At 62.9% G+C, this 25,319-nt stretch overlaps 1 protein-coding gene across 5 annotated transcripts in view; it reads right to left on the reverse strand.

Annotated features, from left to right (window-relative positions):
• Positions 1-8,067: 8,067 nt before the first annotated feature.
• COL26A1 (collagen type XXVI alpha 1 chain) overlaps positions 8,068-25,319 on the reverse strand; it is a 181,004-nt gene continuing 163,752 nt past the window's right edge. For 2 of the 5 annotated variants that reach the window (XM_058569074.1, XM_058569075.1), the window contains exons 5-13: positions 22,827-22,983; positions 20,598-20,696; positions 19,811-19,963; positions 17,792-17,875; positions 16,561-16,613; positions 12,848-12,883; positions 11,503-11,553; positions 9,552-9,636; positions 8,068-8,661 (exon numbers count right to left, since the gene is read on the reverse strand). In XM_058569074.1, coding sequence (XP_058425057.1) covers positions 8,501-8,661; positions 9,552-9,636; positions 11,503-11,553; positions 12,848-12,883; positions 16,561-16,613; positions 17,792-17,875; positions 19,811-19,963; positions 20,598-20,696; positions 22,827-22,983 — 879 coding nt within the window. In that variant the 3' untranslated portion in view covers positions 8,068-8,500. Of the gene's footprint in view, positions 8,662-8,874; positions 9,352-9,551; positions 9,637-11,502; positions 11,554-12,847; positions 12,884-16,560; positions 16,614-17,791; positions 17,876-19,810; positions 19,964-20,597; positions 20,697-22,826; positions 22,984-25,319 lie in introns of those variants that run through there. The other 3 variants (XM_058569076.1, XM_058569077.1, XM_058569078.1) reach the window with 3 other exon arrangements.

A 25,319-nucleotide genomic window follows, 5' to 3' on the forward strand; every position in this document is an offset into this window, starting at 1 on the left:
TGGCACGTCTGTAGGCAGTGCTGTTGGTCCTGGGTCTCCAACCTTAATAACCTCCCCCCCTCCCTCCTTCTCCCTGGGGACCCAGGTACCAAGGCCTGCTGGAGCCTGGTCCAGGTGTCTTTCCTCTCATGCCCTCCCTCCCCCTCCTCAGCCTATGACAGAACAGTCTGAAGGGCTGGTCAGGGAAGAGCCAGCACCTCTCCTCTCACCCCACAGGAGCATCCTGTGGTGCAGACCCCGACACCTGAGATCAGAGCTACCCCTGCGCTGCACATGGGCTCCAGGTAGGCTCAGGAGTTGGCCCCTGGAGGATCCCAGGGCGCTGCTGGGACAGCCAGAGACCCCAGGCTGGGCATGCCTGCCAGGTGCAGCCCTGGCTGTTTACGCCAAGTGCTGTGCAAATATCCTGCTCTCTGTGAGCCATGACGTAAGAAAGCTCCAGAAGCTCTGCCCCAGGTGAGGGCAGAACACTCCACTTCAGGGGTGACCAGGCATGATGGCTGGCATTCTAGCTCGCCCACTGGTGCCTGGCGTCACTGGGGTTCTTGCTGTGTGGGAATCTTGTAAAGAGAGAGGACACTGCTGTGGGAAGAGGGGTGAGAGATTCTGTCCCCCCAGTCCTACACAATCCTTGCAGATCAAGCCTCAGCGTTTGGCTGAGATATCTGGAATATGCCACTCCTACAGAAAGACTTTCAGAGCTGCTGGGGACCTTACAGTTCATCATAGTGGTTAAGAGTGTAGGCTCCTGTTTGGCTGTGAAGAGAAATGAAGCCCTGACACAAAAGGCCACGTTGTGTGATTCCATTTCTATCAAACGTCCAGAACATGTGAATCCATAGTGACAGGAAGTAGATTAGCGGTTGCCTAAGGCGGGGGGAATGGGGGATTGGGAGTATTACTAAATGATACAGGATTTCTTTTGGGGGTGATGAAAATGAACCAAAATTGAGTGTAGTGAACTCTGAATATACTAAAAACTACTGAATTGTACGCTTGCAATGGGTGAGTTGAATAGGATGTGAATTACAGCTCAATTGAAAAAAGGTCAATTACAAAAAAGGGAAGTGTAGGCTGCAGGGTCAGGTGACCTGGGTTCCAGTCCTGGCCCCCTGCTTACTAGCTGGGCGACCTTGGGCAGGTCACCTAACCTCTTTGTGCCTGAGTTTGCCTGCCTGCAAAATGAAGCTGATCGAGCACCTGTTTCGTCGGGCTGGTGGGGGGTTAGATGAGTAACACGCGTGGTGGGTCAGAACAGGGCCTGACACCCGGTAGGAAGCTGCTCACGCTGGTTCAGTGAAGCAGCCCTTTGTTGGATGAGGTGGAAAATGGAAGCCCCAAGAGGTTAAGTGTCTTGCTGAAGGTCACTGTCATAGGCTGAGGAACAGACCCCAAAATATATGTCCAAGTCCTGATCCCTGGAACCTCTGCGTGTGACCTTATCTGGAAGGAGGTCTTTGTGGATGCGATTAAGGATCTCGAGATGAAGAGACCCTTCTGCATTACCAGGGTGGGCCTGAAACCCGACAAGTGTCCAGGCAGGTTCTGTGATCCCGTTTCACAGACGAGGACACTGAGACCCCTTTGTCACTTATCCATGTCACACACCATCACTGTGGGGAAGGAGGAGAGACGGGGCGTGTGAGCCAGGCTGTCCCCTTCAAGGCTCAACGGCTCATTAGATTTACCAGCCCCTGCCTGAGAAGGTGTTTAATTCGCCTTTTACAATGCACCGATTGCAAGTTAATTAACTGCCAATTGAAAGTTATAGGGGGCATTAAATTTATTAATAACATTGGAAATAAATCTCCCTGGAATTCAAGTAATTGAAAATCTTGTGAAATTGTTTTTTGTAATCCATATAACAAGGCTGGAAGAGAGGTGTTCCAGAAACCCTGGGTGTGGTTGGGATTGCAGGTGTGGGATAGTCGGGGTGGGGAGGGGGCTTCTCTTCTAACCTAGGCCAGTCGTGGATGCCCGCCTGCCCCCGCCCACCACCTCGGCCACTGCCTCTTAGGGTTGCCTTTTGGGAACGTCCTGTGGCTCACTGCAGTGATCAGAGCTGGGCTCTGGGGACGTATATGGGACCCTGGCCACAGAACATCACAGCCTACTGGGGGCAACAGAGCTGTGAGGGCACATTTTTGATCCAGGGAGGTGAGGGCTGGGGCTGGGGGACCCCACTGGCACTGGACTGCCTCTGGCTAGCGCTCGGGCCCAGTCTGGCAGTTCCTGCCCATCCGGCAGGAGAACAGCCCCTTGTGGGTGTTTGGAACATGCCATGCACAGGATGCGAAGAATGAGCCCCCTAAATATCCTTCCCGTCCAGTCTGGAGTAGGCCAATCTCGCCTGGTGCATTCTGGGAAGGGCGATGCTCAGAAGTGGCCCAGAGTCCCTGAGGGTCAGGCTAGTGTCTGATCAACTTCCAGTCACGCCCCAGTTCCCTCCTGGTCCCAGGAAACAGGTCACACCGTGTTCTCTTGAGTTCCAGTCCCAAGGGGGTGCAGCAGGAAATGTGGGGTCCTATAGGGATGCCCAAGAGGATGCCCTGCTGGGGCTGACCAGGGCTTCTGGCCCATTTCTGAGTTTTTGACCAAGGCCATCCAGCCCCTCCACTGGGAGCTCCCCTGTCCCAAGGCAGAGCATCGCATGGGCTGCGAATTTCTGCCTGAGGCCATGATGTGTCCCCAGGCAGAGGTTAAGCGCCCTGGAGGGGAGTCTACAGGAGGGGCTGGGATGGTGGGGGGCCCGTGGGGAACTGGGGTCAGTCAGTATAGGAGTGTTTCAATATTTTAACAACAGGTTTGGCTGCCCTGGCGGGAGCCATTAGAAGTCAACCCAGCCCAAGTCCCCTCCACACTGTGGCTGCCACATTGGGGCACTTGCCGGAAGTCACCGACCGTCTGACTGAGGGGATCCTAAATTTCTGCTGGCCCACTGGGGTGGGGCAGGCAGGGGTCCCTGGCTGTGGGCTGAGGAGTGGCAGTCAGGTCCAGACTCAGCTGCACACCTGCCCTGCCCAGACCCGGGGGCCCCCTCACAGAGAGGGGGGAGGCCCCAGTCAGGGCCCCGCCCGAGCCTGCACTCCTTCTGGGCCTTGTCCCCCCTCACCCAGGGCAGGGGGGCGCTCATCTGGGCTGGGGGGTGAGGAGGAGAGTGTCCCACGACTGGACAGTGCAGTCTCAGGCCAGGGCCGCGGGGGCAACAAAGACTGTGGTTTCTCAGGGCCCTGGAGGATGGGCCCTGGAAGGGAGGGTGTTAGTGACGTGCTGTCAGCCTGTCCCACCGCGCGCGCACACACACACACGGGTGTGCATGAGTACTCTAGCACGTGCACACACACGCACACCTGTGTACCCACTAGTACATGTGCACACACGTACCAGGGGCTGGAGCCTGTCGGCATCTGAGAAGAAACATCGGGTTTGATCTGGACTCGGGGGCCTAGGAGAGAAGTGTGTACAGGAAGCAGCATCTGGAGAGGGGCTGGGGTGTGCCTGAGAGTGAGGGTGGCAGGGCGGGTGGAGAGCAGAGCAGACTCGGGGAGGAGACAGCTGGAGTTGGCTGGGCTGGGCTGGAGTGGGCTAGGCTGGGGTGGGGTGAGGGGGGTGAGGGGGTGAGCTTGTACCAATTCTCCCTCACTAACCCCCTGGGTGGCCCTGCAGGCGGCACAGGAGTGGGAGCTCAGGGAAGCGGGAGCCAGCGGAGGTCTCACACACTTCCCTCACTCCCCCTGCGCTGGGCTGACCCTCGTGAGCCCCTCCCCAGGGGCTGGGGGGTCAGTCCTGGGCAGAGGAGGGTGGCTGGCCCTGGAGGCCCAGTAGAGTCATCCTAGCTGGGGGCTCTGGGTGGCCTGCTTCACTATTCTGAGTTACCACTGGGACCTGGAGGCTGAACGTCGAGGTGCAGGTTGCGGTTTCCACGCATGAACACAAAGATGCTCACGGTGCAGGACAGAACCAAGGGCCAGAGCGGCCCGCCCTTCTCGTCGGGCTGCAGGGGCAGAGGAGGTGGCAGTCTGAGGGTTTTGCACAGCCAGGAGCCGTGCTCCCACTGGGGTTGCAAGTGCCCAAAGGCGCTCGGCTCCTCCCGACCTGCTCTCTCCACGTCCTGCAGGCACCAAGCACCGCCATGTGGCCAGGGAGCCAGCACCCACAGGCTGGACAGAGACGAGGCCAGCCAACGAGAGACGCTCCTGCCGGACTCCCGGGCTGAGGCTGTGTGCAGCCAGCAGCCAGGAGGACAGGGGCCTGGGTGACAGCGCCAGGTTGCAGAGCCCAGGCTGGGGACCAGGAACAGGGGAGCCAACGCAGAGTCATGAGCAAGGGGGCAGTGCTGGCAGGCTTGCGTTTCAGTAAAAACCTTCCAGGGGCCAGATGGAGGGGAGAGGCCTGACTGACCATGAGAACCTGCCCCGGCTGCCTGTCCCCTATGGGTCACTTTCCCTCCCCTCCAGCGTTTGGGGTCCTCCCAGATCCAGCGCTGGGCAGCTGCTTCAGTCTCCTGTGAGAATTCCCTCTGCTCCCCACCCGAATCCACTCTGCCCAGCCTCCACCTCTGGCCTCTGCCTCCGGCCTTGCTCACTCTTGCCCCTCCTGGCAGTGCCATCCCTCTGTCTCTCAGTTTATGTAAGCTCCACTCTTCCTTCCAGAACCACAGCAGCTGACAGCACAGCCTCCCTGAGTCCCCCAGACCTGATCTGAAACCCAGATTTGCAGCCAGCTGGCTGTGTGACCTTGGGCGAGCCACTCAGTGTCTCTGGGGCTTAGCTGACTCTCCAGAGTGGGGAAGACAGCTGTGGCGTTGAAGGGAGGTGACGCCTGCCGCGTATTTAGCACGGTGCCTGGCCTCCACCTTAAGGACCAGGGGAGACCCACGCCCCCGGCCCTTGGGGACCAGACCTCCTCTGGGGTCCACAATGCCTGCTGCCCGGGCCCTGTCCGGCGCACTGCAGACTTGGCGTCTCTGCTGTCGGGGGCTCCCGTTGGAAGCTGGCTCCTCCTGCACCCTTCTGCTCCTGGCAGCTCTGAGGTGGGCCCAAGAGCACCTGGGCATCCAATCCTGCTCCCTAACTGGGGGTGACTCCAGACTCTGCTGGCCCCCACCCAGCCTGCCCAGACAGTGCAGGACCCAGGGCTAGGGCACAGAGGGGAACATCCCACATGTCTGAACATTTGGCAGTTATTTGTGGAGTTAACCACTGTTACATAAAACACGCCTATGCTCCCACCTTGACAAACACCCTGCATGAGGGCCTGGAAGGCCAGGGGACCAGACTGGGACCTTGTAGAGTTCTGTGCTGGAATGCGATGGCCCGGGGAGAGCCAGCCCCCAGCCCTTTGAACCAACCCGCCCCCTGCTCACTCCTGTCCTGCGCCGAGGGGCTGTGTGTGCACGTGTGGACACCCACCCTGCCCGCCCGTGCCCAGTCCCCACCCTCTGAAAGCAGCAGCCACCGGTCTAAGGATGCAGATGTTGGTGGGGATGTGGTCTGCCCCTCAGACATTCGGAGGAGAGGCCCACGCAGGCCCTGGGCTGGGGGCACTGGGGCAGCACATTTGGGGTCCTGGGCAAGGCAGGACAGGCTATCTCTCAGGGTCCCACGTCTGCTGTTGGGTCTGGGAGAATGAAATGCTCTGGGCCTGCTTCAGTGAGGGGTGGAGGACTCAGCTAGTCAGATGGCATTTGGTCCCATGGGAGCCCCGGGGGGTGCACTGCTCCCTGGATGAGGTTTCACCCAACAAAGAGGGGGTGCTCGGGGTGGGACGGGGGGATCCAGTGAGCCGAGTGTGTGGCCTGGAGAAGAAAATGGGGCTCAGCCGCCGGGGGAAAGGAAGCACTCACGCCTCTGCCCGGGCCTGCCCGTCCGTCCTCTCCCTCCCACATCCCTGCGTGTCCCCTCTGTGTCCACCTCGCAAGAAGGGTTACCAACGAGCCACCGCCTTTACCCTCCAGGCCTCTGCCGATGCTGCTCCCCTGCTTGCAGCGTCCTTTCCCGTTTAGCCGACTCCCGCTGACCCATGAAACCCCTTTCTCCTCCACGGCTCCTCCTCAGGCCCCCGGCGGATTAGCTGCCCCCTCCGCTGTGTTGGTGTGGCCATGCGGCCATCCCCCACCATGCGTGTCACACTGGCCAGAATTCACCTGTCCTCATATCCTGCCACACTGTCACTAGATGTGGGCCTTCCTTTCAGGGACGGCCTCCCGCGGCACCTCTGGGGCACCAGGAGCGGCCTTGGCGCTGGCTCTCTAGCTGTCACTAAGCGTTCTTGTCATGTCATTGGGTCTGTGTCCCCATATGGAGGATGGCATTCCTTATTAAAAAACTGACACCTTGCCTGGGCCAGACTCTGTGCAGGGGGCTGGGAGGACGGAAGGCAACCAGACCAACCCTGCGGTCAAGCTCAGGGATGTCTCTGGGATGAGGATACACCAGGGGCAATGTGGGGGCCAGAGGTGGGTGCCCAGTGCGAAGCTTCCAGGCAGGAACATCGGGTCTCGCCTGGGCCCTGGAAGCACGGGCCTTCCCCCGGGCCGGGGCTGCAGTCAGAGCAGAGCTCCCCGGCCCCCTCAGGTGGGGGGATGGGGGGATGGGGGCCCCACGAGGCCCTGAGTCCTGGCTGGGTGGCATCCAGTCCAGTCCCCACTGAGCTGAGGGCTCCGGGAAAGGACCCGCCACTGGGCTTCAAACTGGGTTTGCGCCTGAAAGGACGTGTCCAGGACCCAGGCCCAGGTGGAGCCGGGGCCTGGTCCCTCTGCCCAGAGCCTGGGCCGCCCCTCACCCCCCACCTTCAGAGCTCCGCCAGGCCCGGCCTCGATGTCTGAGGGGCTTCCTCACTCGCCCAGCCCCCCGCGGGGTTCCTGGGGGGCAGAACCCTCTGCCTCAGAGGCCTCGTGGGCCCCTTGGCTCCCAGGGGCTCCCGGCAGAACCCTCCCGGGGCTGGGCCTGGTGAGGCTGACCAGGCACGCCGTCAGCAGGGCGCAGCCGGGCCTCCCCCACAGCTGCCCCCACGACACCAGACCCACGTGGGGAGAGCACCTTTATTTCAGTCTTACAGACTCCTGCCTGCCTGCGACTGTCCCTCCGTGGAGACAGGCCCACAGGAGCCCACACCTTGGCCCCCGGGCCAGCCCTGCCTCACCAGGGGCAGTCAGGGCCTCGAGGGCAGGGAGAGGTTACCAGGGTCCAGGGACCAGGCCACAGCCTTCCAGGAGGACCAAGGGTATTGGGGACGGTCACTCCTGTCTGAGGGGACACACGCCGGGGTGGCGCCAGCGCCTGAACCTCTGAATTTGCCGTCATCGCTGCAGCCCAGCGAGAGAGAAGCACCAGGGCTGGTCCGCGTCACGGGACCTGAGACCCCTGACCCCTTGCGGGCTGGGGTCTGAGACGCTCTGGGCGTGTCTGCTGTGGGGCCTGCCTGGGCCCACGCCCTGAGGGCAGGAGCGTCTCTCCCCAGCAGGTCCTGGACGCTGGAGCTCTCCTCCCTCCAGTTTGTCGAGGGGACATTGGCCTTGCCGTGTAGCAGAAATGGCCAACCCTACAGATTACCCGAGAGCCTGGGGGAGGGCAGGCTGCACGTGGTGGCCCCTGGAGGTGCACATTCCATTAGACTCTCCCTCCTCCCGGCTCAGGGGACGGGACGGGGTGTGCGGGTTCAGAGAGATTGGGGTGCAGTGGTGGGCAATGCCAATTTGGTTTGAGGGCCCTTGCACCCCAATGCTCCTCTCTCATTGTCCCCAAGTCCACGTGACTGTCATGGGCTCATTCCAGGTCTTCCTGGCCTCCGAGAGCAGCTCCAGGCCAGCTGCCCCAGCCCTCACAGCAGACCCCGAGTCCGGGGAGGGGAGTGGAGGAAGGAGGCCCAGGGCCCTGCAGTCTCAGGGGTGCTGGGCAGGGCCCCACCCCACTCCCGGCTGGCCGGGGCAGCCTCCCCGCAGCCCCATGCCCACCCTGTCTGTGTTTCCCCCGTGAGGAGGGGAAGCTGGCCGGGTAGAGAGTTCAGGAATGAGGGGCCTGGATTCAAATCCCACCCCAGCCGTCCACGGTCTGGCAGCCTGGGCAGCTTATTCGTCCTCTCCAAGCCTCCGTTCCCCCAGAAAGTGGGGGTAACAAGCCTACCTCCTAAGGGTTAAATGAGACAATGTAGGGAAAGCTCCCAGACAGGCCCAGACCTCACAGGGACTCAGTAAATGGTGGGGATCATGGTTATTCTCACACCTCGCCCGGCCCGCCCAGACCCCGTCTCCTGCAGGGAGTGGGGGGTGGGGGAGGGCGGGGACCAGGGCTGGGCTCTGCCGAGGGTGCTGGGCCCCTCTGGACCCTGCCCCTGGAGATGCCATCTGTCCCCAAGGCCCCCAGGCCCCAGGACCAGGGTCCCTCATCATCTTCCATGCCTGGATCCCGGTCCCACTGGGGGCGCCTTCAGGAGCCAGCGGCAGTACAGGCCCTGGGGCTGGTCTCTGGGGGGGCCGGGCTTGTCTTGGAGAGCTGGGCCCCTACTTCTCGCTGCTGGCCCGGCCAGCGCTCTTCTGCCCGGGGTCGGGGCCGAGCAGGGCAGCGAGGGAGCTGTCGGGCGGGGGGCCGCCCCGTTTCATCTTGAGGTTGGCTCTCAGGGCGGCGTCCTGGCTGGAGCCCCCCTCGGGGGAGGCCAGGGGATCTGGAGGGAGAGCAGGAGAGGGGCTCACGCAGGGCCTGGGAGCGCTCCAGGGTGCCTCCAGTCACAGGCCCTGGCCAGCAAGGGAAGCCCTGTACCCTCGAGGACAGGGCCAAGCCGCAGCCTGTTTTCTCCTCCTCAGGCGTTCACTCACCCAGTCATTCATTCACCCATCCATTCACTCATTCACCCAACCATTCACGCATTCACCCATCCATTCACGCAGTCACCCATCCATTCACCATTCGTTCACCCACCCATTGACTCATTCATTCACTCATTCATACATCCAGTCACTCACCCATCCATTCATCCACCCATTCATCCATTCATCCTTTAACAAATGCTGACCAGGGCTGGGCTCTAGGCTCTGCAGAGGTGCCAGTCACCACTCTGCCACAAGGGACTCCCAAGTGCCTGGACCCCATGAGGGACCAGAATGCTCTGCAGAGCACTGTGGGGAGAGAGGCGGGTGGCCTCACAGAGGAAGGGGTCTTTGAGCAGGTCCTGAAGTGCAGCTGCTGTTCAGCAGGCGGAGGGACCGGCCTGAGCAAAGGCACGGACGGAAGTGGCAGGGGGCTGGGTGACTAGGTGGTGGCTCTGCGTCACTGGGCCCCAGGCTATGCTGGGGAGGGACTTGGTACTGGATCCATCTGAATGTCGGTCATGGGCAGCAGGGAGCCACTGAGGGTCCTGGAGCAGGGGAGGGACAAGGTCAGACTGGGGTCTGGGGAGGACCACCTGGAGCCAAGTGGAAGGTCATGGAGGCAGGGAGACCGGAGACCAGAGCAGCCTCCAGGAGGGCGGCAGGGAGTAGAGAGGCCGGCTGTGGGCCCGCCCGTCCCCAGGACTGTCCCCGCCCCCCCACCAGTCCCCAGGAGGTCATGACTCACCATGGATCCCGATCATGTGCTCCAGAATGAGGACTCTCTCCGCCAGGATCTTCAGGGCCTCCCGCAGCTGCTGCACCCCCTCACTCTGCAGGGACGGGGCCAGGGCCATCCTGCTTCAGTGTACGTGTCGTCCCAGCCCTCCCCACTCCCCCCCTTCCCTCCTGTCACCATCAGTACAAACAACCATCGTCTGCTATGTGCCACAGATGGGGTTCGAGTTCTTGTTGGCAGACAAGGGACCTGAAGCACAGAGAGGGTAACCGGCGTCCCTGTGGTCACACAGCCTGGAAGTGGCCGACCAGGGCTTCACACCCGAGACCTGTCTGCCTCGAGCCTGGGCTCTTCCTGCTCCCACAGCTGCCTGGCTGCTTCCCTTCTGTGCCCCTCTTCCCAGAAAACACCCTGCCGAAGGCAGAGCACCTCGCACGGGCCCACAGGTGGGGGTGCTTTGCTGGTTTCCTTCCTGGCACTGCCCGCCTGAGAGCCCTCTGTTAACTTAACACCGCAGAGCAGGCCCGGGATGGCCACCCCGGCAGGAAAAAGAGAAGGGAGAGCTGGTGATTCCGGAGCACCGGCGGGAGGGCGCGATGACGGCAAGGCTACACGTCTGGGGCCCGGCCGACACACGGGCAAAGGGCCTTGTGCGTTGAGACACTTGAACGAGCTGATGTACTGAGAGGACAGGTGTCAAGGCCACTTTGAAAAGAAGTGTGGTGGTGAAGTACCAAGGCCCCGCCCCGGGTCAGCAGCAAAATCCACGCCTTTTGCGGCAATAACACGGCAGCTCTGACATTCAGATTAATTTAGCAAAAAAAAAAACCACAAGAAGAAACTAAAAGCGTGCTACTGGGTTACAGGAGAGAAGTCTTCCCACGAGAAGCCACGCTGTGGACAGTGTCTGGGATGCAGCAGGGGTCCAGGCCCTCCATCAGGAGCCCAGCGAAGCCCCACGTGCCCAGGCCACAGCTTGCAGTCTTATGGAAGGGGGAGGGGGAGTCACAGGGAACCTCTCAGTCTCCCCTCGCAAGTGACCTGTGACTCTGTGCTCCTGCTGCAGCATCCACATCTTCCCGCTGCCTCCTGTGCCCACACGGCTGCTGTGGTTTCAGCCTCTTCCCCTTTCTCCACTCCTGCACGTCCCTCCCGTAGGTCACCCCAGCCTTGCCCCTTCAACCCAGCCCGTCTCCCACAGCTGTCTGCCGCCAACGCCACCTCCCACCTCACCAGACACTGCCCCACTTTGAACCTCCCCAAGCTCCCTCACTTAAGGGGTACTGGGTGCCCCCTCTGCTGGCTGGCCTGGCTGAGCTCTGACACAGCCAGGGGACTCCTATTCTCAGCTTGCAAGGCCTCCCTGGCTGGCCCCACTGCCCTCTCCCCCTTTATCCATCACCCTGTCTCCAGTACCCCCCCCCCCCCGCCAGCTCCTGGAAGGATTGGGTCTCCACGGCCATGTCCTGACCCCTCTGTGCCCCCTCTCCACTCCATCTTGCCCTGACACCCTTGTGCTCCCAACCTCACTCCTTCGTCTACCCTCTCCCACATCCACCAGCCATCTGTCACCCCGCCCACGTGTCCTTCAGTGCAGCAGCGCCGTGACCCTGTGGGCACATCAGTGCACCAGGCCTCGTCACGTGAGAGTGGCCCCTGGAGAGGGACCCCACAGGGTGAAGCATCCTTAAATGGGGTCTGTTCTGCAGGGCCATGGTTCCCCCTGCCCTCTCTGGCAGGCCTCCCCCGCCCCCAGCCCCTGGGCCAGTCGACCCTCTGTGCCACCCCCGCTGCAGACTCTTCCCACTATGCTGCCCCCACTGCTTCCCGCATCTGTCTCCGGCCTGGGCGGGGACCCCATCCTCCCCGTGGGCGCGTGGGCTCGGGCTGACGGGTGTCCGCACAGATCCGTGGGGCCCGCTCTCCGCTAGGACCCACCAGGCGGGCCCACAGCAGTTACCTCCGCGGTGGCGCTCTCCTCCTCTTCCTCCTCCTTCCCACCAGGCTCGCCCTGGGGAGAGAGCCAGGTGTCAACAACCGGTGTGGGTGGGGGACCCTCTACAGCTTCTCGGGCAGACCTGCGGCCTGCAGGGAGTCAGGGGCAGGCAGGGCCCCGTGGGAACTGCCCTGCGGTGAGCAGAGCAGGGGAGGCCAAGGCCCCGGGCACCCTGCACAGCCCAGCTCTGTGGCCTTAGGGGCTTAATTCTGCTTCTGGGGTGGGGGGTCAGGTAGGGAACCCTACCAGCTCACGTCTCGGCTCTTCCAGGGATCAAGCCCCCGGCCTCTCAGGACTCCGCTTCCCTGTTTCTAAAACGGGGCCAGGAACCTCAGCCTCACAATAACACCCACGTGGCCACTTGCTTCCGTGTGACCTCGAGTGAGTTACTTGACCTCTCTGTGCCTGTTTTCTCATCTCTAAAATGGCAGTAATAATAGTGCCCACCTCGTAGAGCCGGGAGGAGGATTCAATAAATCAATTTCAGTAATGAGCTTAGACTGGCGCCTGCGCCTAGAAGTGCTGTGAAGGTGGGCATCATCACTGTTATTCCTTACTAGACAGGAGCCCGGGAGGAGGCGTGGCTCTGGAGGCTAACACTCCTGGGTTGAAATCTTGACTCTACCGTTGCCGAGTTGTGTGACCTCGGGCAAGCTACTTAACCTCTCTGAGCCTTAGCTGCCAGTTCTGGCAAATGGCAAAAATAAAGCGTGGTCTCGCTGGGTCCCTGTGAAGGTTAAATATACTACGGATGAAGAGCACCTCATTTGTGGCCGGCACACAAGACACGCAGCAAAGATCCCTCCTTCCTCCCCTGCCCCGTGCCCCAACATAGGGCACGAAGTGGGTGCTGCCTCCTTGGCCCTGGAGGCAGGAGTTGAGACAAATTCTTGTTTCCGAGAAAAGAAATTAGAGGTCAGCTATCCACTGAGGGGTTCAGAGAAGGGAAGGGTCTGTAGGTCACACAGCGTGTTAACCCAGGGCTCCGGGCTCCCTGGAAGAGACTCAGGACCCTCATCCAACCCTCCCGAGGTTGCTGCCCCTGGGCCCCAACAGGAAGCTCCTTCAGTCCTCACTCACACTCCGGCGAGGGTCTCCCCACCCCTTCTCCTCTTGGGCAGCTGGGACTGGTTGCCCCGTCTCTCGCTCTGTCCCGGCCTAGCTGGCTGGGACAAGGCCGTGTTTGTGGAGGCTGGGGGCTGAGCTCAGGCAAGGCCGCCCGGCACAGACGCCCACCCCCCTGGTGCCCTGGGCCTGCACGGGGGCCCACCGCCCAGGGAGTGGCCCCTCTACACGGCCCCACACTTACAGATGGCCCCGTCGCGCCCCGCTCTCCAGCCAGACCCTGTGGAAAATCACACAGAGGTTAGGCCCGGCCTGCCCTCGCCAGCTCCTCAGTCCACCCCTCGCCCTCCCGCTGCACTGGGCTCTGGGTCTGAAAACCAGGACGGGAGGAGGATGGCGCGGAGCAAATGGGATGGACACACTAGGGGCTCCCAGGTCCCAGAGCCGCACTCTGCTGGCTCCTCAATGAGCCCGGGTCTTTTCATCCGCGAAATGGGGCCGTGCCAAGGAGAAGGGAACGGATGGCCGAGCGCGCAGCCCCGCCCGTGGAGAGAGGGCCCCAGAGGATGAGTGATGGCAATGGCCATTGTGAGGGTCCCACACTTGGACTCCCCGTCAGCACTGAGGCCCAGCTGGAAGGCTTCCCGGCCCCCAGACCTATGGTCCGGCCGTCCTCCAGCACCCCGACCCGGCTGACTGGGAGGCGCCCATCCACCCCTCCAAAGTGGAAGCCCTGGCTCCCCCCAAACCCGCCCCACCCCGAGGTCACGCTGCTGCAGTGCACACCTTCCCTTTCCCTCGCTCCCCAACTCATTCCAGCAGCCAGACCCGTCAGCTCCACTTTCTAAACACGTCCTTCGCTGTGCCACGTCCACCGCCACCACCTTAATGCGAGCCGCCTTCATGTGCCCTCCGCGCTGCCGTGGCCTCCTCCCTGCCTCCCTGCTCCACTGCCCCCGCCTCCCACTCCCCCACAACAGCCAGAGGGGGCTTTTAAAGACCGAAATCAGATCATGGACTCTCCCTCCCTGACACTCAGTGAGTCCCCTTCCCAATGTGACAAAATCCACACTCCCCCCTGCAGGGAGGGCCCCGCCCACTTTGCCTCATCTCCCCCACAATCGCCTTTGCTCAGTGTGCTCCAGCCTGTCCCCTGCCCCAGGGCCTTGGCACTCACTCTTCCCTCTGCCCGGATCGCTCTTTCTTGGCATCTTTGTGCTGCTCTTTCTTATTCCTCGGGTTCAGCCGAAATGTCACCTCCTCGCCTCAGTCCCTCCTGTCGCAGGAGCCCCTTCCCAGTTACAGTCCAGGGCCTCCTTCCGTTCTCTCACGACACTTCCTCCCTCCCTGCGTACCGTCTGCCTCCCCCTTTAGACTCTCAGCCGCTGGTGGGCAGGCCCCACGGCCCTGCTCCTGTGCCCAGCACAGAGCCTGACGCTGCGAGGCCCGGAGACATTTGGTTGATGAGCAGCATTTGTGAAGACCTCCTCAGGGCCTGGCGTTTTCCAGCTCATAACTCCTTTATTCCTTGTGAAAAACCCGCCCAGCAGGGATTTTTATCCTCATTTCACAGATGGGGAAACTGAGGCCCAGGGCGTCAGTGACTTGCTCAGGCTCACCCAGCTGGAAACCAGCAGAGCTGGGCTTCAAACCCCGGTCTGTCTGTGCCCCTCAGAGAAAGCAGGGGCCACCTGGTGCCTTGTCACTGCCCCATCTCACTCCTTTCTGACCTCTGTCTCGGAGCCCCTGTGCCCAATCCTCAGAGGCCTCGACTCGTTGGCAAGGGAAGGAGACAGCAGCTGGGTCACCGGATGCCCACCGTCCACAGTGCAGCCACGGTCTGGCCCTTCCGGGGCAGCGGGGAGGCCGGTGGCCATCCCGGCACAGTCAGCATTTGGGCTCCTCTGGGAATCTCTCTCCACCCTGCGGTGTGGGGCCTGGGCAGGCCCTGGGGCTGGGGACAGGCCGGGCACTGCCTCCTGCCCTCTGGCATCCCAGCCCTGGCACAGGCCCCCAGCCCAGGGAAAGACCACAGCAGGGAGAGGAGGGGTCAGGAAGCCAGCATCCCGGAGACCCTTGGCTGATGCCTGGCCATACCCTCTGGAGGGGGCTGGGCCAGCAGCTCTGACTTGGTCCCCTTGAACCTCCCTGGAATCTTGCAGGCCTGGGTCCCCACGAGGACAGGGTCTGCACAGCCACCTGAGACAGCCCTGCCCGCAAGGGCCTGGAAGACCCTGGAAATAGACACCTGGAGGGTGAGGCTACTCCAGATCACCCACTGCATCCTCGGCAAGGGCCAGAAGCAGCTGGAGGACGCCTGAGAGGGGCCTGGAGTCCCCCGGCCCTGCCGGGACCCCTGCTCTGCTCCCCTGCTGTGTGACTCTGGTGAGTGACGGATCCTCTCTGAGCCTCCACTTCCCTGTGGCTGCCGGGACTAGATGATGGGATCCCCGAAAGCAGCTGGCATGAGCAGGTGGGGAGGGGTTGGGAGCAGCGACGGCCCTGACCTTCCCTGCTGCTGTGGGCGGGACATGTGGAAGCTTACCGCACAGAGCTCCTGCGGCCTGTCGCCTGCCGCCAGACATCTCTCCGCCCCCCCCTGCCTCCTAGTCCCCTGGGCCTCTCTGTCCTTCTCCATAGGCCTGTCTCCGTCACTGTCATTCTCCCTTCCCCACCCCCACCCTCTCTCCAGGGCCGTGGGTGGGGGCCGAGGGGCCAGGAGGATGCCCCTGGGGTGCCTGACTCTGGGGGGCCTGGACTCCCAGCTTACCTGGCGACCCCCAACTCATGAGCAGAGCAGGCCAGAGGGCCTCCTGCCCCCTGCAGCCCCCGCCCCACCCCAGCCCTGCCCGCCAGCCTGGGGGACCACATGCGCCCTCGCTCTACCCTGTGCTGTGCGTGGCGTGTCTGCAGTCAGAGCTGCCGTCCACCCTTTCCCACGGCCTCGCACCCCGCCCGTCTCTCCACGTTGCCTCCTCCCGGTGTGAAAACACTCGGGGGACAACAGGGAGCAGACCAGGGGTCACGGACACCGGTCCTCTGACGCCTAGAACGTTAGCTCTAGGGGGCTGGACTGTGGCCCCGGGTCCGGCCGTGTCCTCAGCTAGTGGTGCTCGGAGACCATCTGTCAGGTGACTAAAGGGGTGATCGAACGTGTGGGACTCCCCAGGTCCCAGCGCCCACGGGCCAAGGCCCAGATCCGCGCCCCTTGCAGTGACCCCGCCCCACGAGCCTGAGCCCCAGGGACAGCAGAGCCCTCGGTCTGGACTAGGCCCGGTGGGGGCTGCAGGAAGCTCCGTGCTGTAGGACACGCCCAAACACCTCCTTCTGTGTCTCCACAGGGCGTCCTGGGCCCTCCTGCCCCGGGAGGGGTTTTCCTCCCAGGCCCCAGGGCTCCTGCAGCACAAGGCTCTTCCACATGGCACCTCATTTCTCTTTCCCTCCCTCTAACAACCCACGAGGGAGGCCCTGACTCTCCATCTCAGCAGCCGAGGAAGCCAGAGCCCAGAGAGGCTGCCTTTCCGCCCAAGGTCACACAGGTGGAGAGGCAGAGCAAGCTGGGGTTCGAGGCCACCCAGCCAGGCTTGGGGGTGCCCCCTCCCACTTAGGCGATCCTTGGGGAGGAGGGGTGACAGGCTCGGATGGACATTCTGTGATCCTGGCCTGGCTCCACCACGCCCTCTGTGCGACCTCGGCAGCACCTGGCCTCCCTGGCTCTCAGCTCATCTACGGAATGAGAATGATGCTAACACCTCCCTGACACGGGGAGGGGGCCGCAAAGGGACACTGCCAATACAACCAGGATCCCCACCTACCTTCCCCTTGTCCCTCCTGGGCCCAGCCAGGGACCTGCCAGGCGGGCTGGTTCCTTCCTGAGCAAGTGTTGGTAAGAAGCCTGGCTCCTCCTCTCCTGGGGAGACAACGCCCCCTCCCCTGCCAGAAACGCAAAGTCCTTACCTGGGATCCAGGTACACCTGGGGGGCCTGGGGGACCGTGGGGTCCAGGAGGACCTGTTGGCAAAGGCACAGATGGTCACAGGGGCCAGAGAAGCCCGTCTCCCCACCAGCTCTGGAGAGGAACCGGCCCCCTCCAGCCCCGGTCCTGCCCTGGGTCTGCCTCCATGGTGAGGAGCGAGGAGCGCGCATTCTCCCGGCCTCCGCTGCCCACCCTCAGAGCCGAGACCCACCTCCACTCGCTCTCCCCCTGCAGCTCCCACACCCCCTCCCAGGGTCTCGTCCACGGGGCCGTCCCGCACACCTCCCCAGCCAGCCAGTCCCCTGGCCAATCTCTCAGGTCTGCGCCTCCGAGGCCATCCTCGCCTGAGTTCCTACAATGGCTAACCGACCACCCACCCTCCCTGTGGCCACCCAGAGTGACCTTTCAGTTAGGTCCCTCTCAGCCCAGCCTCCTCCACCCCCATCCCCCAGATACCCTCCAGAAAGTTCCTCCGCTTCTGTGCCTTTGCCAATGCTGTCCCTCCCTCCTGGAGCTTCTCCATCTCCTCCACACCCAGCAAACTCCTTCCTGTTGGTCTTTCCTACTAGTCTCAGGCTGAGCATCACCTCCTCCAGGAAGCCTTCCTACTCCCACCTCTCCACTAGGCAAATCCAGGACATGGACCAGCCACTACCCACCGCCTCTGTCAGTTTCCGTGTCTGTCTCCCCATGGGCCAGGGAGTGCCCAGGGGGTCAGGCTGGGTCTGAGCACGCAGCATGGGGAGCGGCATTTGTGACTGAACTTCCCACACGCCTGGAAGAGTGAGGCCCCTGTCCCCAGTGCCCGCACAGGCCTGTGCCCTCCGGGCTGCAGGGAGCCCCCTGCTATACCGATGTGCCCTCTATGCCTGGGGAGGACCCACAGGAAGGTCACCTCAGGTGGGGCACAGATCTGAACTCAGTCTAGTTAGAAAATGAACACCTCCCTGCAGTCCGAACAAGTCACCTGAGGTCCCCAGTTGGCCCCCCAGCTCACTGTCACCTCCTTGGGTCTCTGTTCAAATGCCACCTTTGAAACCAGGCCAGGAGCCTAGAACACCACCCGGCAGGTGGGACGCGCTCCTGAACACTTGTGGAAGGCACCTTGCCAAGGCCACAGGCCCCATCCGGCCCCTCGTGGCCCCGGGGCCCAGGCCAAGCCCAGGAGGGGCACTGGTCCCGGCCGGCCTGTGCTGCTGCGCTCTGCACTTACCTGGAGGGCCGGGGGGGCCCCGGGGCCCTGGGACGCCTGCCAGCACCGTGTCCACGGCAGCAGAGGCCAGTTGTGCATCTCCATCTGTGGGGAGAGCAGAGCCCCCTGTGATCTGGCAGAGCCTGGGGGCTGGACCTGAGGCGGCATCCAGGCTCAGAGCCGGGAAGTGCAGCCCCGACCCCGCTGGGCCCTGGTAGCCTGGCAAGCAGACGCTGATGCACTCACCACTCAGAAGAGCACAAGGAGGCCGGTCAAAGGGCAGGGAAGCCTGGTGGTCTTCATATAAAGACAAGTTCCTTCCTGAACATTCCAGGCCCGTAGACTCTGGCTGCACCCCGCTCACCCCCCAGTGCCTGAGGCTGGCACTCTGTTCTGGGCTCCACCCTCATGCCCGTGCCCTTGCACACAGCTGGCTCACTCCTGCGGGGCCTCCTCCTCAGGGAGCCCTCCCTGCCCACCGCTCTGGGCTGCAGGGCCCTGCGCTGCCTCCATCAGGGCTCTGGGCAGTGCTGAGGTCTCCCGTCTCCTCCAGGGCAAGCCCCCTGTGACTTCACCTTGCCGCGTCCCCAGAGCCAGGCCCAGAGCAGCCAGGCCCAGGGGATGTCTGGGACAGGGGTGGCTCCTCTGCCCTCCCTTCACACACGGAAACCTGGGCTGTCCTTCCACAGACTGCACAGCAGGTGGCCTGCAGGTGCTCCGTCCCGCCGAATGTCCCTGCTGGGGCACCCCACTCTTCCCAAACGCTCATGCCCCGGCCCCGCAGGACGGCGCCCTCCCTCAGGGACCCCAGGGCTAGGGGAAGAAGGGTCCTGTCTGAGGAGAGCTCCGGGCATGGGAGTGGCAGACGCAGGGCCTCATGCCCAGGCCAGGGCAGGCTGTGGCCCTTGGAGGGCTCTTCGTGGTCCAGGGTGCGGCTACTGCGCTCTGAGACCCCCAAGTACATCACAAGCACCTGTCCTCTCCCTACCCAGGGGGCATCACCGAGCCCCCTGCGTGTGAGGAAGCGGAGGCTTCAGTGTTCACACTCGCTCCAGACGGCCTGTGAGAGCGAGGCCCATCCCAGGCCCCCCCGCTGCCCGCCCGGCCCCCGCACCCACTGAGGGCAGCCCAGGACCCCCTCTGCTCAGGAGTGTCTTGCTCCTCCAACCCCAGAGCAACTCCATCAGGGGGTAGTACCGCCCAACATTACAGATGGGGAAACTGAGGCTCAGAGGAGGACAGTGTGATTGAGGTCCAGGCGAGGCCTGTGCTGCCTGGGGTACAGAAGCACCAGCAGGAGGGGATCCAGGTTTTTCTGACAGATGACAAAGAGGTCCCAACCCCCACAGCGCCCGGGACGTCACCCACCCAGCCTCTCTTCTCAGAATTTCAAGTCAACCCTGTCACTGGCCTCTGAAAACCCTTCCCTGGTTTCTCAGGGCATTTAACAAAAACGGCGCCCCTCACGGGCAGTAGGGTCCCTCTGCCTGGCCGCGCCCCCAGCTCGCTCTCCAGCCTCCCCGTACCGCCCCCTACGCGTGGCGGACGTCTCTGTGTGTTCCGAGGCCCCCTCTTGCACCACCCTGTGGCCCCCGAGGGCAGGAGTCTGTCTTGTTTGCTCCTCGCTGTGCCCCAGTGACAAAAACTGTGTGTGTGACACACAGTAGGTGCCCCAGCAACACTTGTCAAGTGACCGAAAGTGAGGGGTCTGTGAGAAGATGCCATGACGGATAACCCTGGGGGTGCTGCCGTCGCCAGGTGGGGAAACCGAAGCCAGGCCAGAGAACAGAGTGACCTCTGGGGAGTCAGGACCCAGGATCAGGAGCCGAGCACTGAGGCAGGGACAGGCCGCACTGGGGACGGGAGCAGGGTTGGGGGCCAGCACCAGCCCCCAGGGCCCCTTCACCTGGCCGGCAGAGCCTCACTCCCAGCCGATGCCCCACTCCCTGACAAGTCCGCTTCCCCGGGGTCCCCTGGGGAGGCTGACCCCCCAGAAGACAGTGGCTCGGGCCTGCCCCCGCCCCCAGGCGTGGCACTCACTGTCCTTGTCGGTGGGCGGCTGCAGAGAGTACAGGACGCCTCGGGGGCCGTCTGGAGGGAGGCCCGGGCTGCCGGCCGGGCCAGGGGGACCAGGGGGGCCGGGGCGCCCCGTCTCTCCAGGAAGCCCGCGGGGCCCTGGCGGCCCCAAGAGGCCTGCACGGGGAGAAGAAGAGTCACATGAGGGCCGGCCTGGCGGCCACATTGTAGACAAAACAGGCCCCGAAGGGGACAGGGTCGGAGAGGGTCAGTGGTGGCCTCCAGACCACAGTCTCCCTGGAGGGCTGTCCTGGGATGGAAGTGACATGGCTTCCCCTTCCCTGCCTGGGGCAGAGGGGACAGCAGGGCAGCTGGCGGGAGTGAGGGAAGCAGGGATGAGGAATCAGCGAAGGCTCTGGTCAGATGCTGCCCCCTCCAGGGACCTCAGCTCTGGGGCTGGGGCCTCGAGGGTGGCGGCCAGCCCTGTCCCTGCCCTGACAGGACCTGTACCTCCCCTGCAGGACCCAGGAGGAGTGGGGGGCTCTCTGGAGGTGCTGTTTAAATGGCTAACAACCCCCAACCCCGCAGCCCCACCCCATGCCCGGACCCACAGCTTCTGGAACCTTCTCTTCTCCCTGCAGCCCAGGGTAAGACCAGGCCCTAACGTGCTTGGGATGGGGCAGCAATGGGGGTGTGGTGGGAGGAAGTGAGGCTGGAGCCCCCCAAGATGGCGGAGTATATGGGATGCCTCGCCTGCTCAGACAGGGGAGAAGCCTCTTCCCTGGGGGACAAAGTCCGGTGGGGTCCTTACCGGGAGGTCCTGCCGGGCCCTTCTCTCCTGCCTGGCCCCGGTCACCTTTGGAGCCTGGGGGGCCTGCAGGCCCTGGTGGTCCCATCTGCCCCGGGGGTCCTGGGGAGAGAACAAGGTGAGGCCTGAGGCCACTGTGGCCCAGCTGCCTCTGTGGCTCCAGGCCTGACCATCTGGCTGTGGGGTCAGACCTGCCCCGGGAGCAGGGACGCCCTCAGCTGGCCTCAGTCATTTGTTGTACAGACCGTGTTTGTATCTACTAACTTCTGTGATCTCAAGAAATACTTTTGTCCCTACTTGACAGGTGGGGAAACTGAGGCTCAGAGAGTTGTGGTCCCTGCTCAAGGTCATAGAGCCGGCCGCAGGGGAGTCAGGCCCTCCCTCCCCGTCCTGCTGTCCCCCTGCTCAGGGTCGGGAACTGGGCTTGTGGCATACCTCCCCAGTAAGTCCTCCTTGGAGCCCCCGGGAAGCCCTGCAGGACATGCCTGCCCAGCTCCGGGGTCTCAGGCCTCAAGGTGGGGGGAGAGGAGAGGTAAGAGGGCTCTCCCTCCGGAATGCCTGGAGAGGACGCTCAGACACGCCTGCTGAACTGATGGAGGGACCTGCGCCGGCTCTTCCGGCCCCTCCTGTGCCGACTGCACCACTGTGGTCCCGGAGCAAGGGCTTCATCTCGACCCGGGCTGCTGTTTCGGGATTCCCACCCGCTCTCGGGGAGTCCACGCCTGGCTGGAGTATCACCATTTGTAGGGGTTGTGCCCCACCTGGTGGCCATTTCTTGGAGCTGCACATTCCCTGGTAAGGAGGGAGGTCTGGCCCAGGACACCCAGAGTCCCTCCTACCTCCTCCCACGGGGGGTTGGGGCCTGGGTCCTCCAGGGGATGGGAAGTCACCTTCCTCCCCAGTTCCAGAAGAAGGATTTGAAGAACATGGGCATCAGGTAGCCCCCTGGGGTGAGACCTTGGGGACAGTGGCTACAGAAGTGGGCCCCCTGCCCTCCCCCCAGATGCTCCCCCGACCCCCATAGCAGCCTGAGCTCCGCCCCCCACCCAGCCTCCAGCCCCTTGGATGAGCGCAGAATGTCTGCTCCTCCCCTGGCGCCAGGACTGGCCGCTGCGGGCCAACTTGCCCACACCGGGGGTCTCCGACCCTGCTCTGCTCCCTCTCCCCGCTGGACAGGCACACACAGGCACAGGGCAGAGGCGGCAGGGGGGGACGGGCGGGGGCTCGGAGCCGAGACAGGGCAGGGCTGCTGAGAAGGCGGGGGCTCACTGCGAGAGAGGAGAGGGAGAGAGGGCGTCACCTGCAAAGGGCTTTCGTGGGGCCGAGAATCACGGAGACAAAATGCCCCTGGATCACTGGCTGACCCCAGCGTCACTCTCTGAGCCTCGGTTTTCTCCTCTGTAACCCCCAGCTTTATGGGCTTACTGGAATGATTAGAAATGATATCCGTACAGCCTAGGGTGACATAAAAATATTTAATAACTGGCACTGCACGCATACTGGCCAGTGAGAAGGGACGTCAGCCTTAACCCCAAGTCCAGCCATTCTGACAGGTGCCAGCTAAACATCCGCCCGGGACAACAATCCTAACGACTGTTATTTCAATTATTATTACTATTCTGCCATCCCAGAGGGCAGAGCCCAATGGACGGAAGCCGCAGAGAAAAACAGTCAACCCTGACTTTGCAACGTGGCGGGAAGGGAGAAAGCAGGATGGCAGGTGTCCTCAGACTCTAATCCACTCTAGAGTTCAGCAAGGAACCCCTAGAAGGTGGTGGGAGGCAGTCAGCTCCCTGTAGCACCGAGCTGAGCAAGGATGGGGCTGGACTGGAGGCCTAAGTGCAGAGCTAAGGGCAGGTAAGTGCAGAGCAGTAGGGCAGGTAAGGAGGACAGTAGCTGAACTGTGATACAATAAGGAATGGTGAGGACTGCGGCAAACTGCAGAGCTTGGACAGAATCTGCGGGGACAGCCGTGACTTGGCTGCAGCCAATTGTTTCCATGAGGGACTGCCAGCCCCCAAGGCCAGATCTTCCATTTTTCTAAGAGGAGCTAAAAATCCTGATATTCATGTGAAACTCCCCAGTTTTTAAACGTTAGCTCAGTTTTTCAAGATGCCACATGGGTGTGTTTGACCCAGAGGGCCTACTGTGGTGACCAGGGTGGAGGCCCTGGGAGGTCATGCCTGGGGCCTCTTAGGCTGGCCCTCGCCCTCGCCCGCAGGCCTCACTCACCGGCTGGGCCCAGGGGCCTTCTCCTGTGGGGCCCCGGGTGGGCGAGGGGGATGGCGTCGGGGAGGAAGTCCTCGTTCCAGGGCGGTGGGGTACTCTGGGGGGCCGGCAGGTCATTGTCCGGGCCTGAGGGCCGCTCCGCTGCTTCCAGCAGGAGAACCTGGGCCGGAGAAGGGCCAGGGGTCAGGCCCCAGGCCAGACCAGGGACACGAGTGTACAGGGATGCGTGCCCGCTGTGGGCATGGGCGGTCCCCTCCCCATTGGGACCACCGCCCCCTTTGCCGATGCTCTCCCAGCCCTGCCCCCCTCTCCTTGCCCGCTGGACCCTTGGGCTCAGGCACATCCCCATCGGACACTTCCGGAGTCCCTGTGCTTCGCTTCTGGAGCGGCTGTCACTGGGATTAGGGACCTGCGGCGGTTGGCTAACGACCCCGGTCACCCCCACTTCACTGGCCCCTCCCAAGGGGGGACTGGGGGACCGTCCCCCACACTGCCGGGCTCAGGGCACAAATAATGCGGTCAGGAAATGTTTGTGGATGGATGGAAGAAGGGAGGGAGGGAAGAGAGAGAGAGAGAAAGGAAGGGAGAGAGAGAGAGAGAAAGGAAGGAAGAGAGAGAGAGAGAGAAAGGAAGGGAGAGAGAGAGAGAGAGAAAGGAAGGGAGAGAGAGAGAGAAAGGAAGGAAGGGAGCGAGAGAGAGAGAGAAAGGAAGGGAGAGAGAGAGAGAGAGAAAGGAAGGAAGAGAGAGAGAGAAAGGAAGGGAAAGAGAGAGAGACAAAGGAAGGAAGAAAGAGAGAGAGAGAGAGAAAGGAAGGAAAGAAGGAAGGAGGAAGGAAAGAAATAAAGAAAAAGGGAGCAAGAAAGAAAGGGCCCAGCTAGGTGCCTGATTTTTAGTAGGAGCTCCAGGAAAACAAACAGTGGCCGTGGTCACTCAGGGCCTGGAAAGCAGCCCTGTCCTCTACCCCTGAGGGAGGCAGGAGTCAAAGAAAGGGAAGATCCCAGGAGACTGTCTCCCTAACTCAGATGAGCTGGGAGCCGGGCCTCAGAGGCCCCTACGAGCCCCGGCTGTCCCCAAAGAGGCTGGCAGGGGGCGCTGCAGGCCCAGGATCTGCACAGGGCACAGGTGCTGAGAGCCATGGTAGTCCCCCGACCCGGGCAGAGGGGACCTGGAGTCCCTGTCACGTGGAGCCCAGCTTCCTGCTCCCACCCACGTGTCCCTGGTCTTAGTGCCCCGACCTGCCCGACGGGGAGGAATAAGTCTGGGGTCTCAAGGTCCCCCCAGCTCTTGGGACCCAGATCTTGCATCCTCCTAGATTCCCGGACTGGGCCTCCCCCCTTCCTGGAGGGTCAGGGCCTCCCCCAGGCCTCCCCCAGTGCCCCTCGGTCTGCCTCCGGCCCTCGCTCAGGCCACATCTGGTCTCCTCAGATTGTAGCAGCCCCCTGCCTCCCCCACCTCGGCCTTCTGCTCCTGGAGCAGTGGGGTGGAGCCCCCCTCAAACCACACAGGAGGCCGTCTAGGCCTCCCTGCCCCTCCCGGCCTCCCTGCCTCTCCCGGCGCTGCTCTGCTCCAGCTGCCTGAACCACCCCCAGGGCCCCGAGGGCCCCGACTTCCCCACCTCCAGGCCCTTGCTCCCGCAGAGCCCTCAGCCAGCCCTGCCCTCCCCTCCTGAGCCCCTGCAAGACCCGAGTCGCTGAGCGTCCCCTCCCCCCTGCAGTCTGTCTGACCCTCTGGGCAGAAGGGGCCACCCCCTCCTGTGTGTCCCCCAACCCTGCACCATCCCTTTGTGCCAGCAGCCGGGCAGGGGAGCAACTCCATCAGCCCTGCCTTCAGGAGATGGGATCACGTGGGGAGCGGGTGCCCTCCTTGCTCTTGGTCCCCAGAACCAGGCACATGTTAAGTGACACGTGATGGGGGATGCTCAGGCCCTGGTTCCTCACAGGCCAGTTTGAATCCTGGCTCTCCCACGAGGCGGCCCCTGTGTGACCTGGGCAAGTGTCATGACCTCTGTGGGCCTCAGTTTTTCCCTCAGCAAAATGGGGTTGATAACGTTGACCCACAGGGCCATGAGAGAAGGGAGTGCGCGGCCCACGGCACCCTGGTTACCCCGGCTGATGCCGCGGGGTCCCCGGGGACAGACAGCTGCCTTCACAGCACCGGGCCTGGGCGGGGCTGAGGTTTCGTGGGGGCGTGGCAGAAGGTCCCTCTGGGCGCCCCCTCCCACCAGTCCTGCAGTGTCCCCGGGCCTGCGTGACAGAGTCTCCGAGGACCCTTGGGAACCACGTACCACCCCTGCCCCAGGTCTCAGGGCCTCCCTCTGTGTAGGGTGGGTGGCTCCTGTCCTGTGAGGCTCCGGTGACCCCCAGGCCACTTCTCTGAGCTCCTCCCCTTTCTGGTCCTCGCAGGGGCCTGTGAGGCAAGAAGGGTCACTGTGGCCACATCACAGGTGAGGCCGAAATAGAGGCTCAGAGACTTGCCAGCGACTTGCCCAAGGTCACC

This window comes from Diceros bicornis, chromosome 26 (genome assembly GCF_020826845.1).
Source record: "Diceros bicornis minor isolate mBicDic1 chromosome 26, mDicBic1.mat.cur, whole genome shotgun sequence".
In the NCBI taxonomy this organism is placed as follows: domain Eukaryota; kingdom Metazoa; phylum Chordata; class Mammalia; order Perissodactyla; family Rhinocerotidae; genus Diceros; species Diceros bicornis.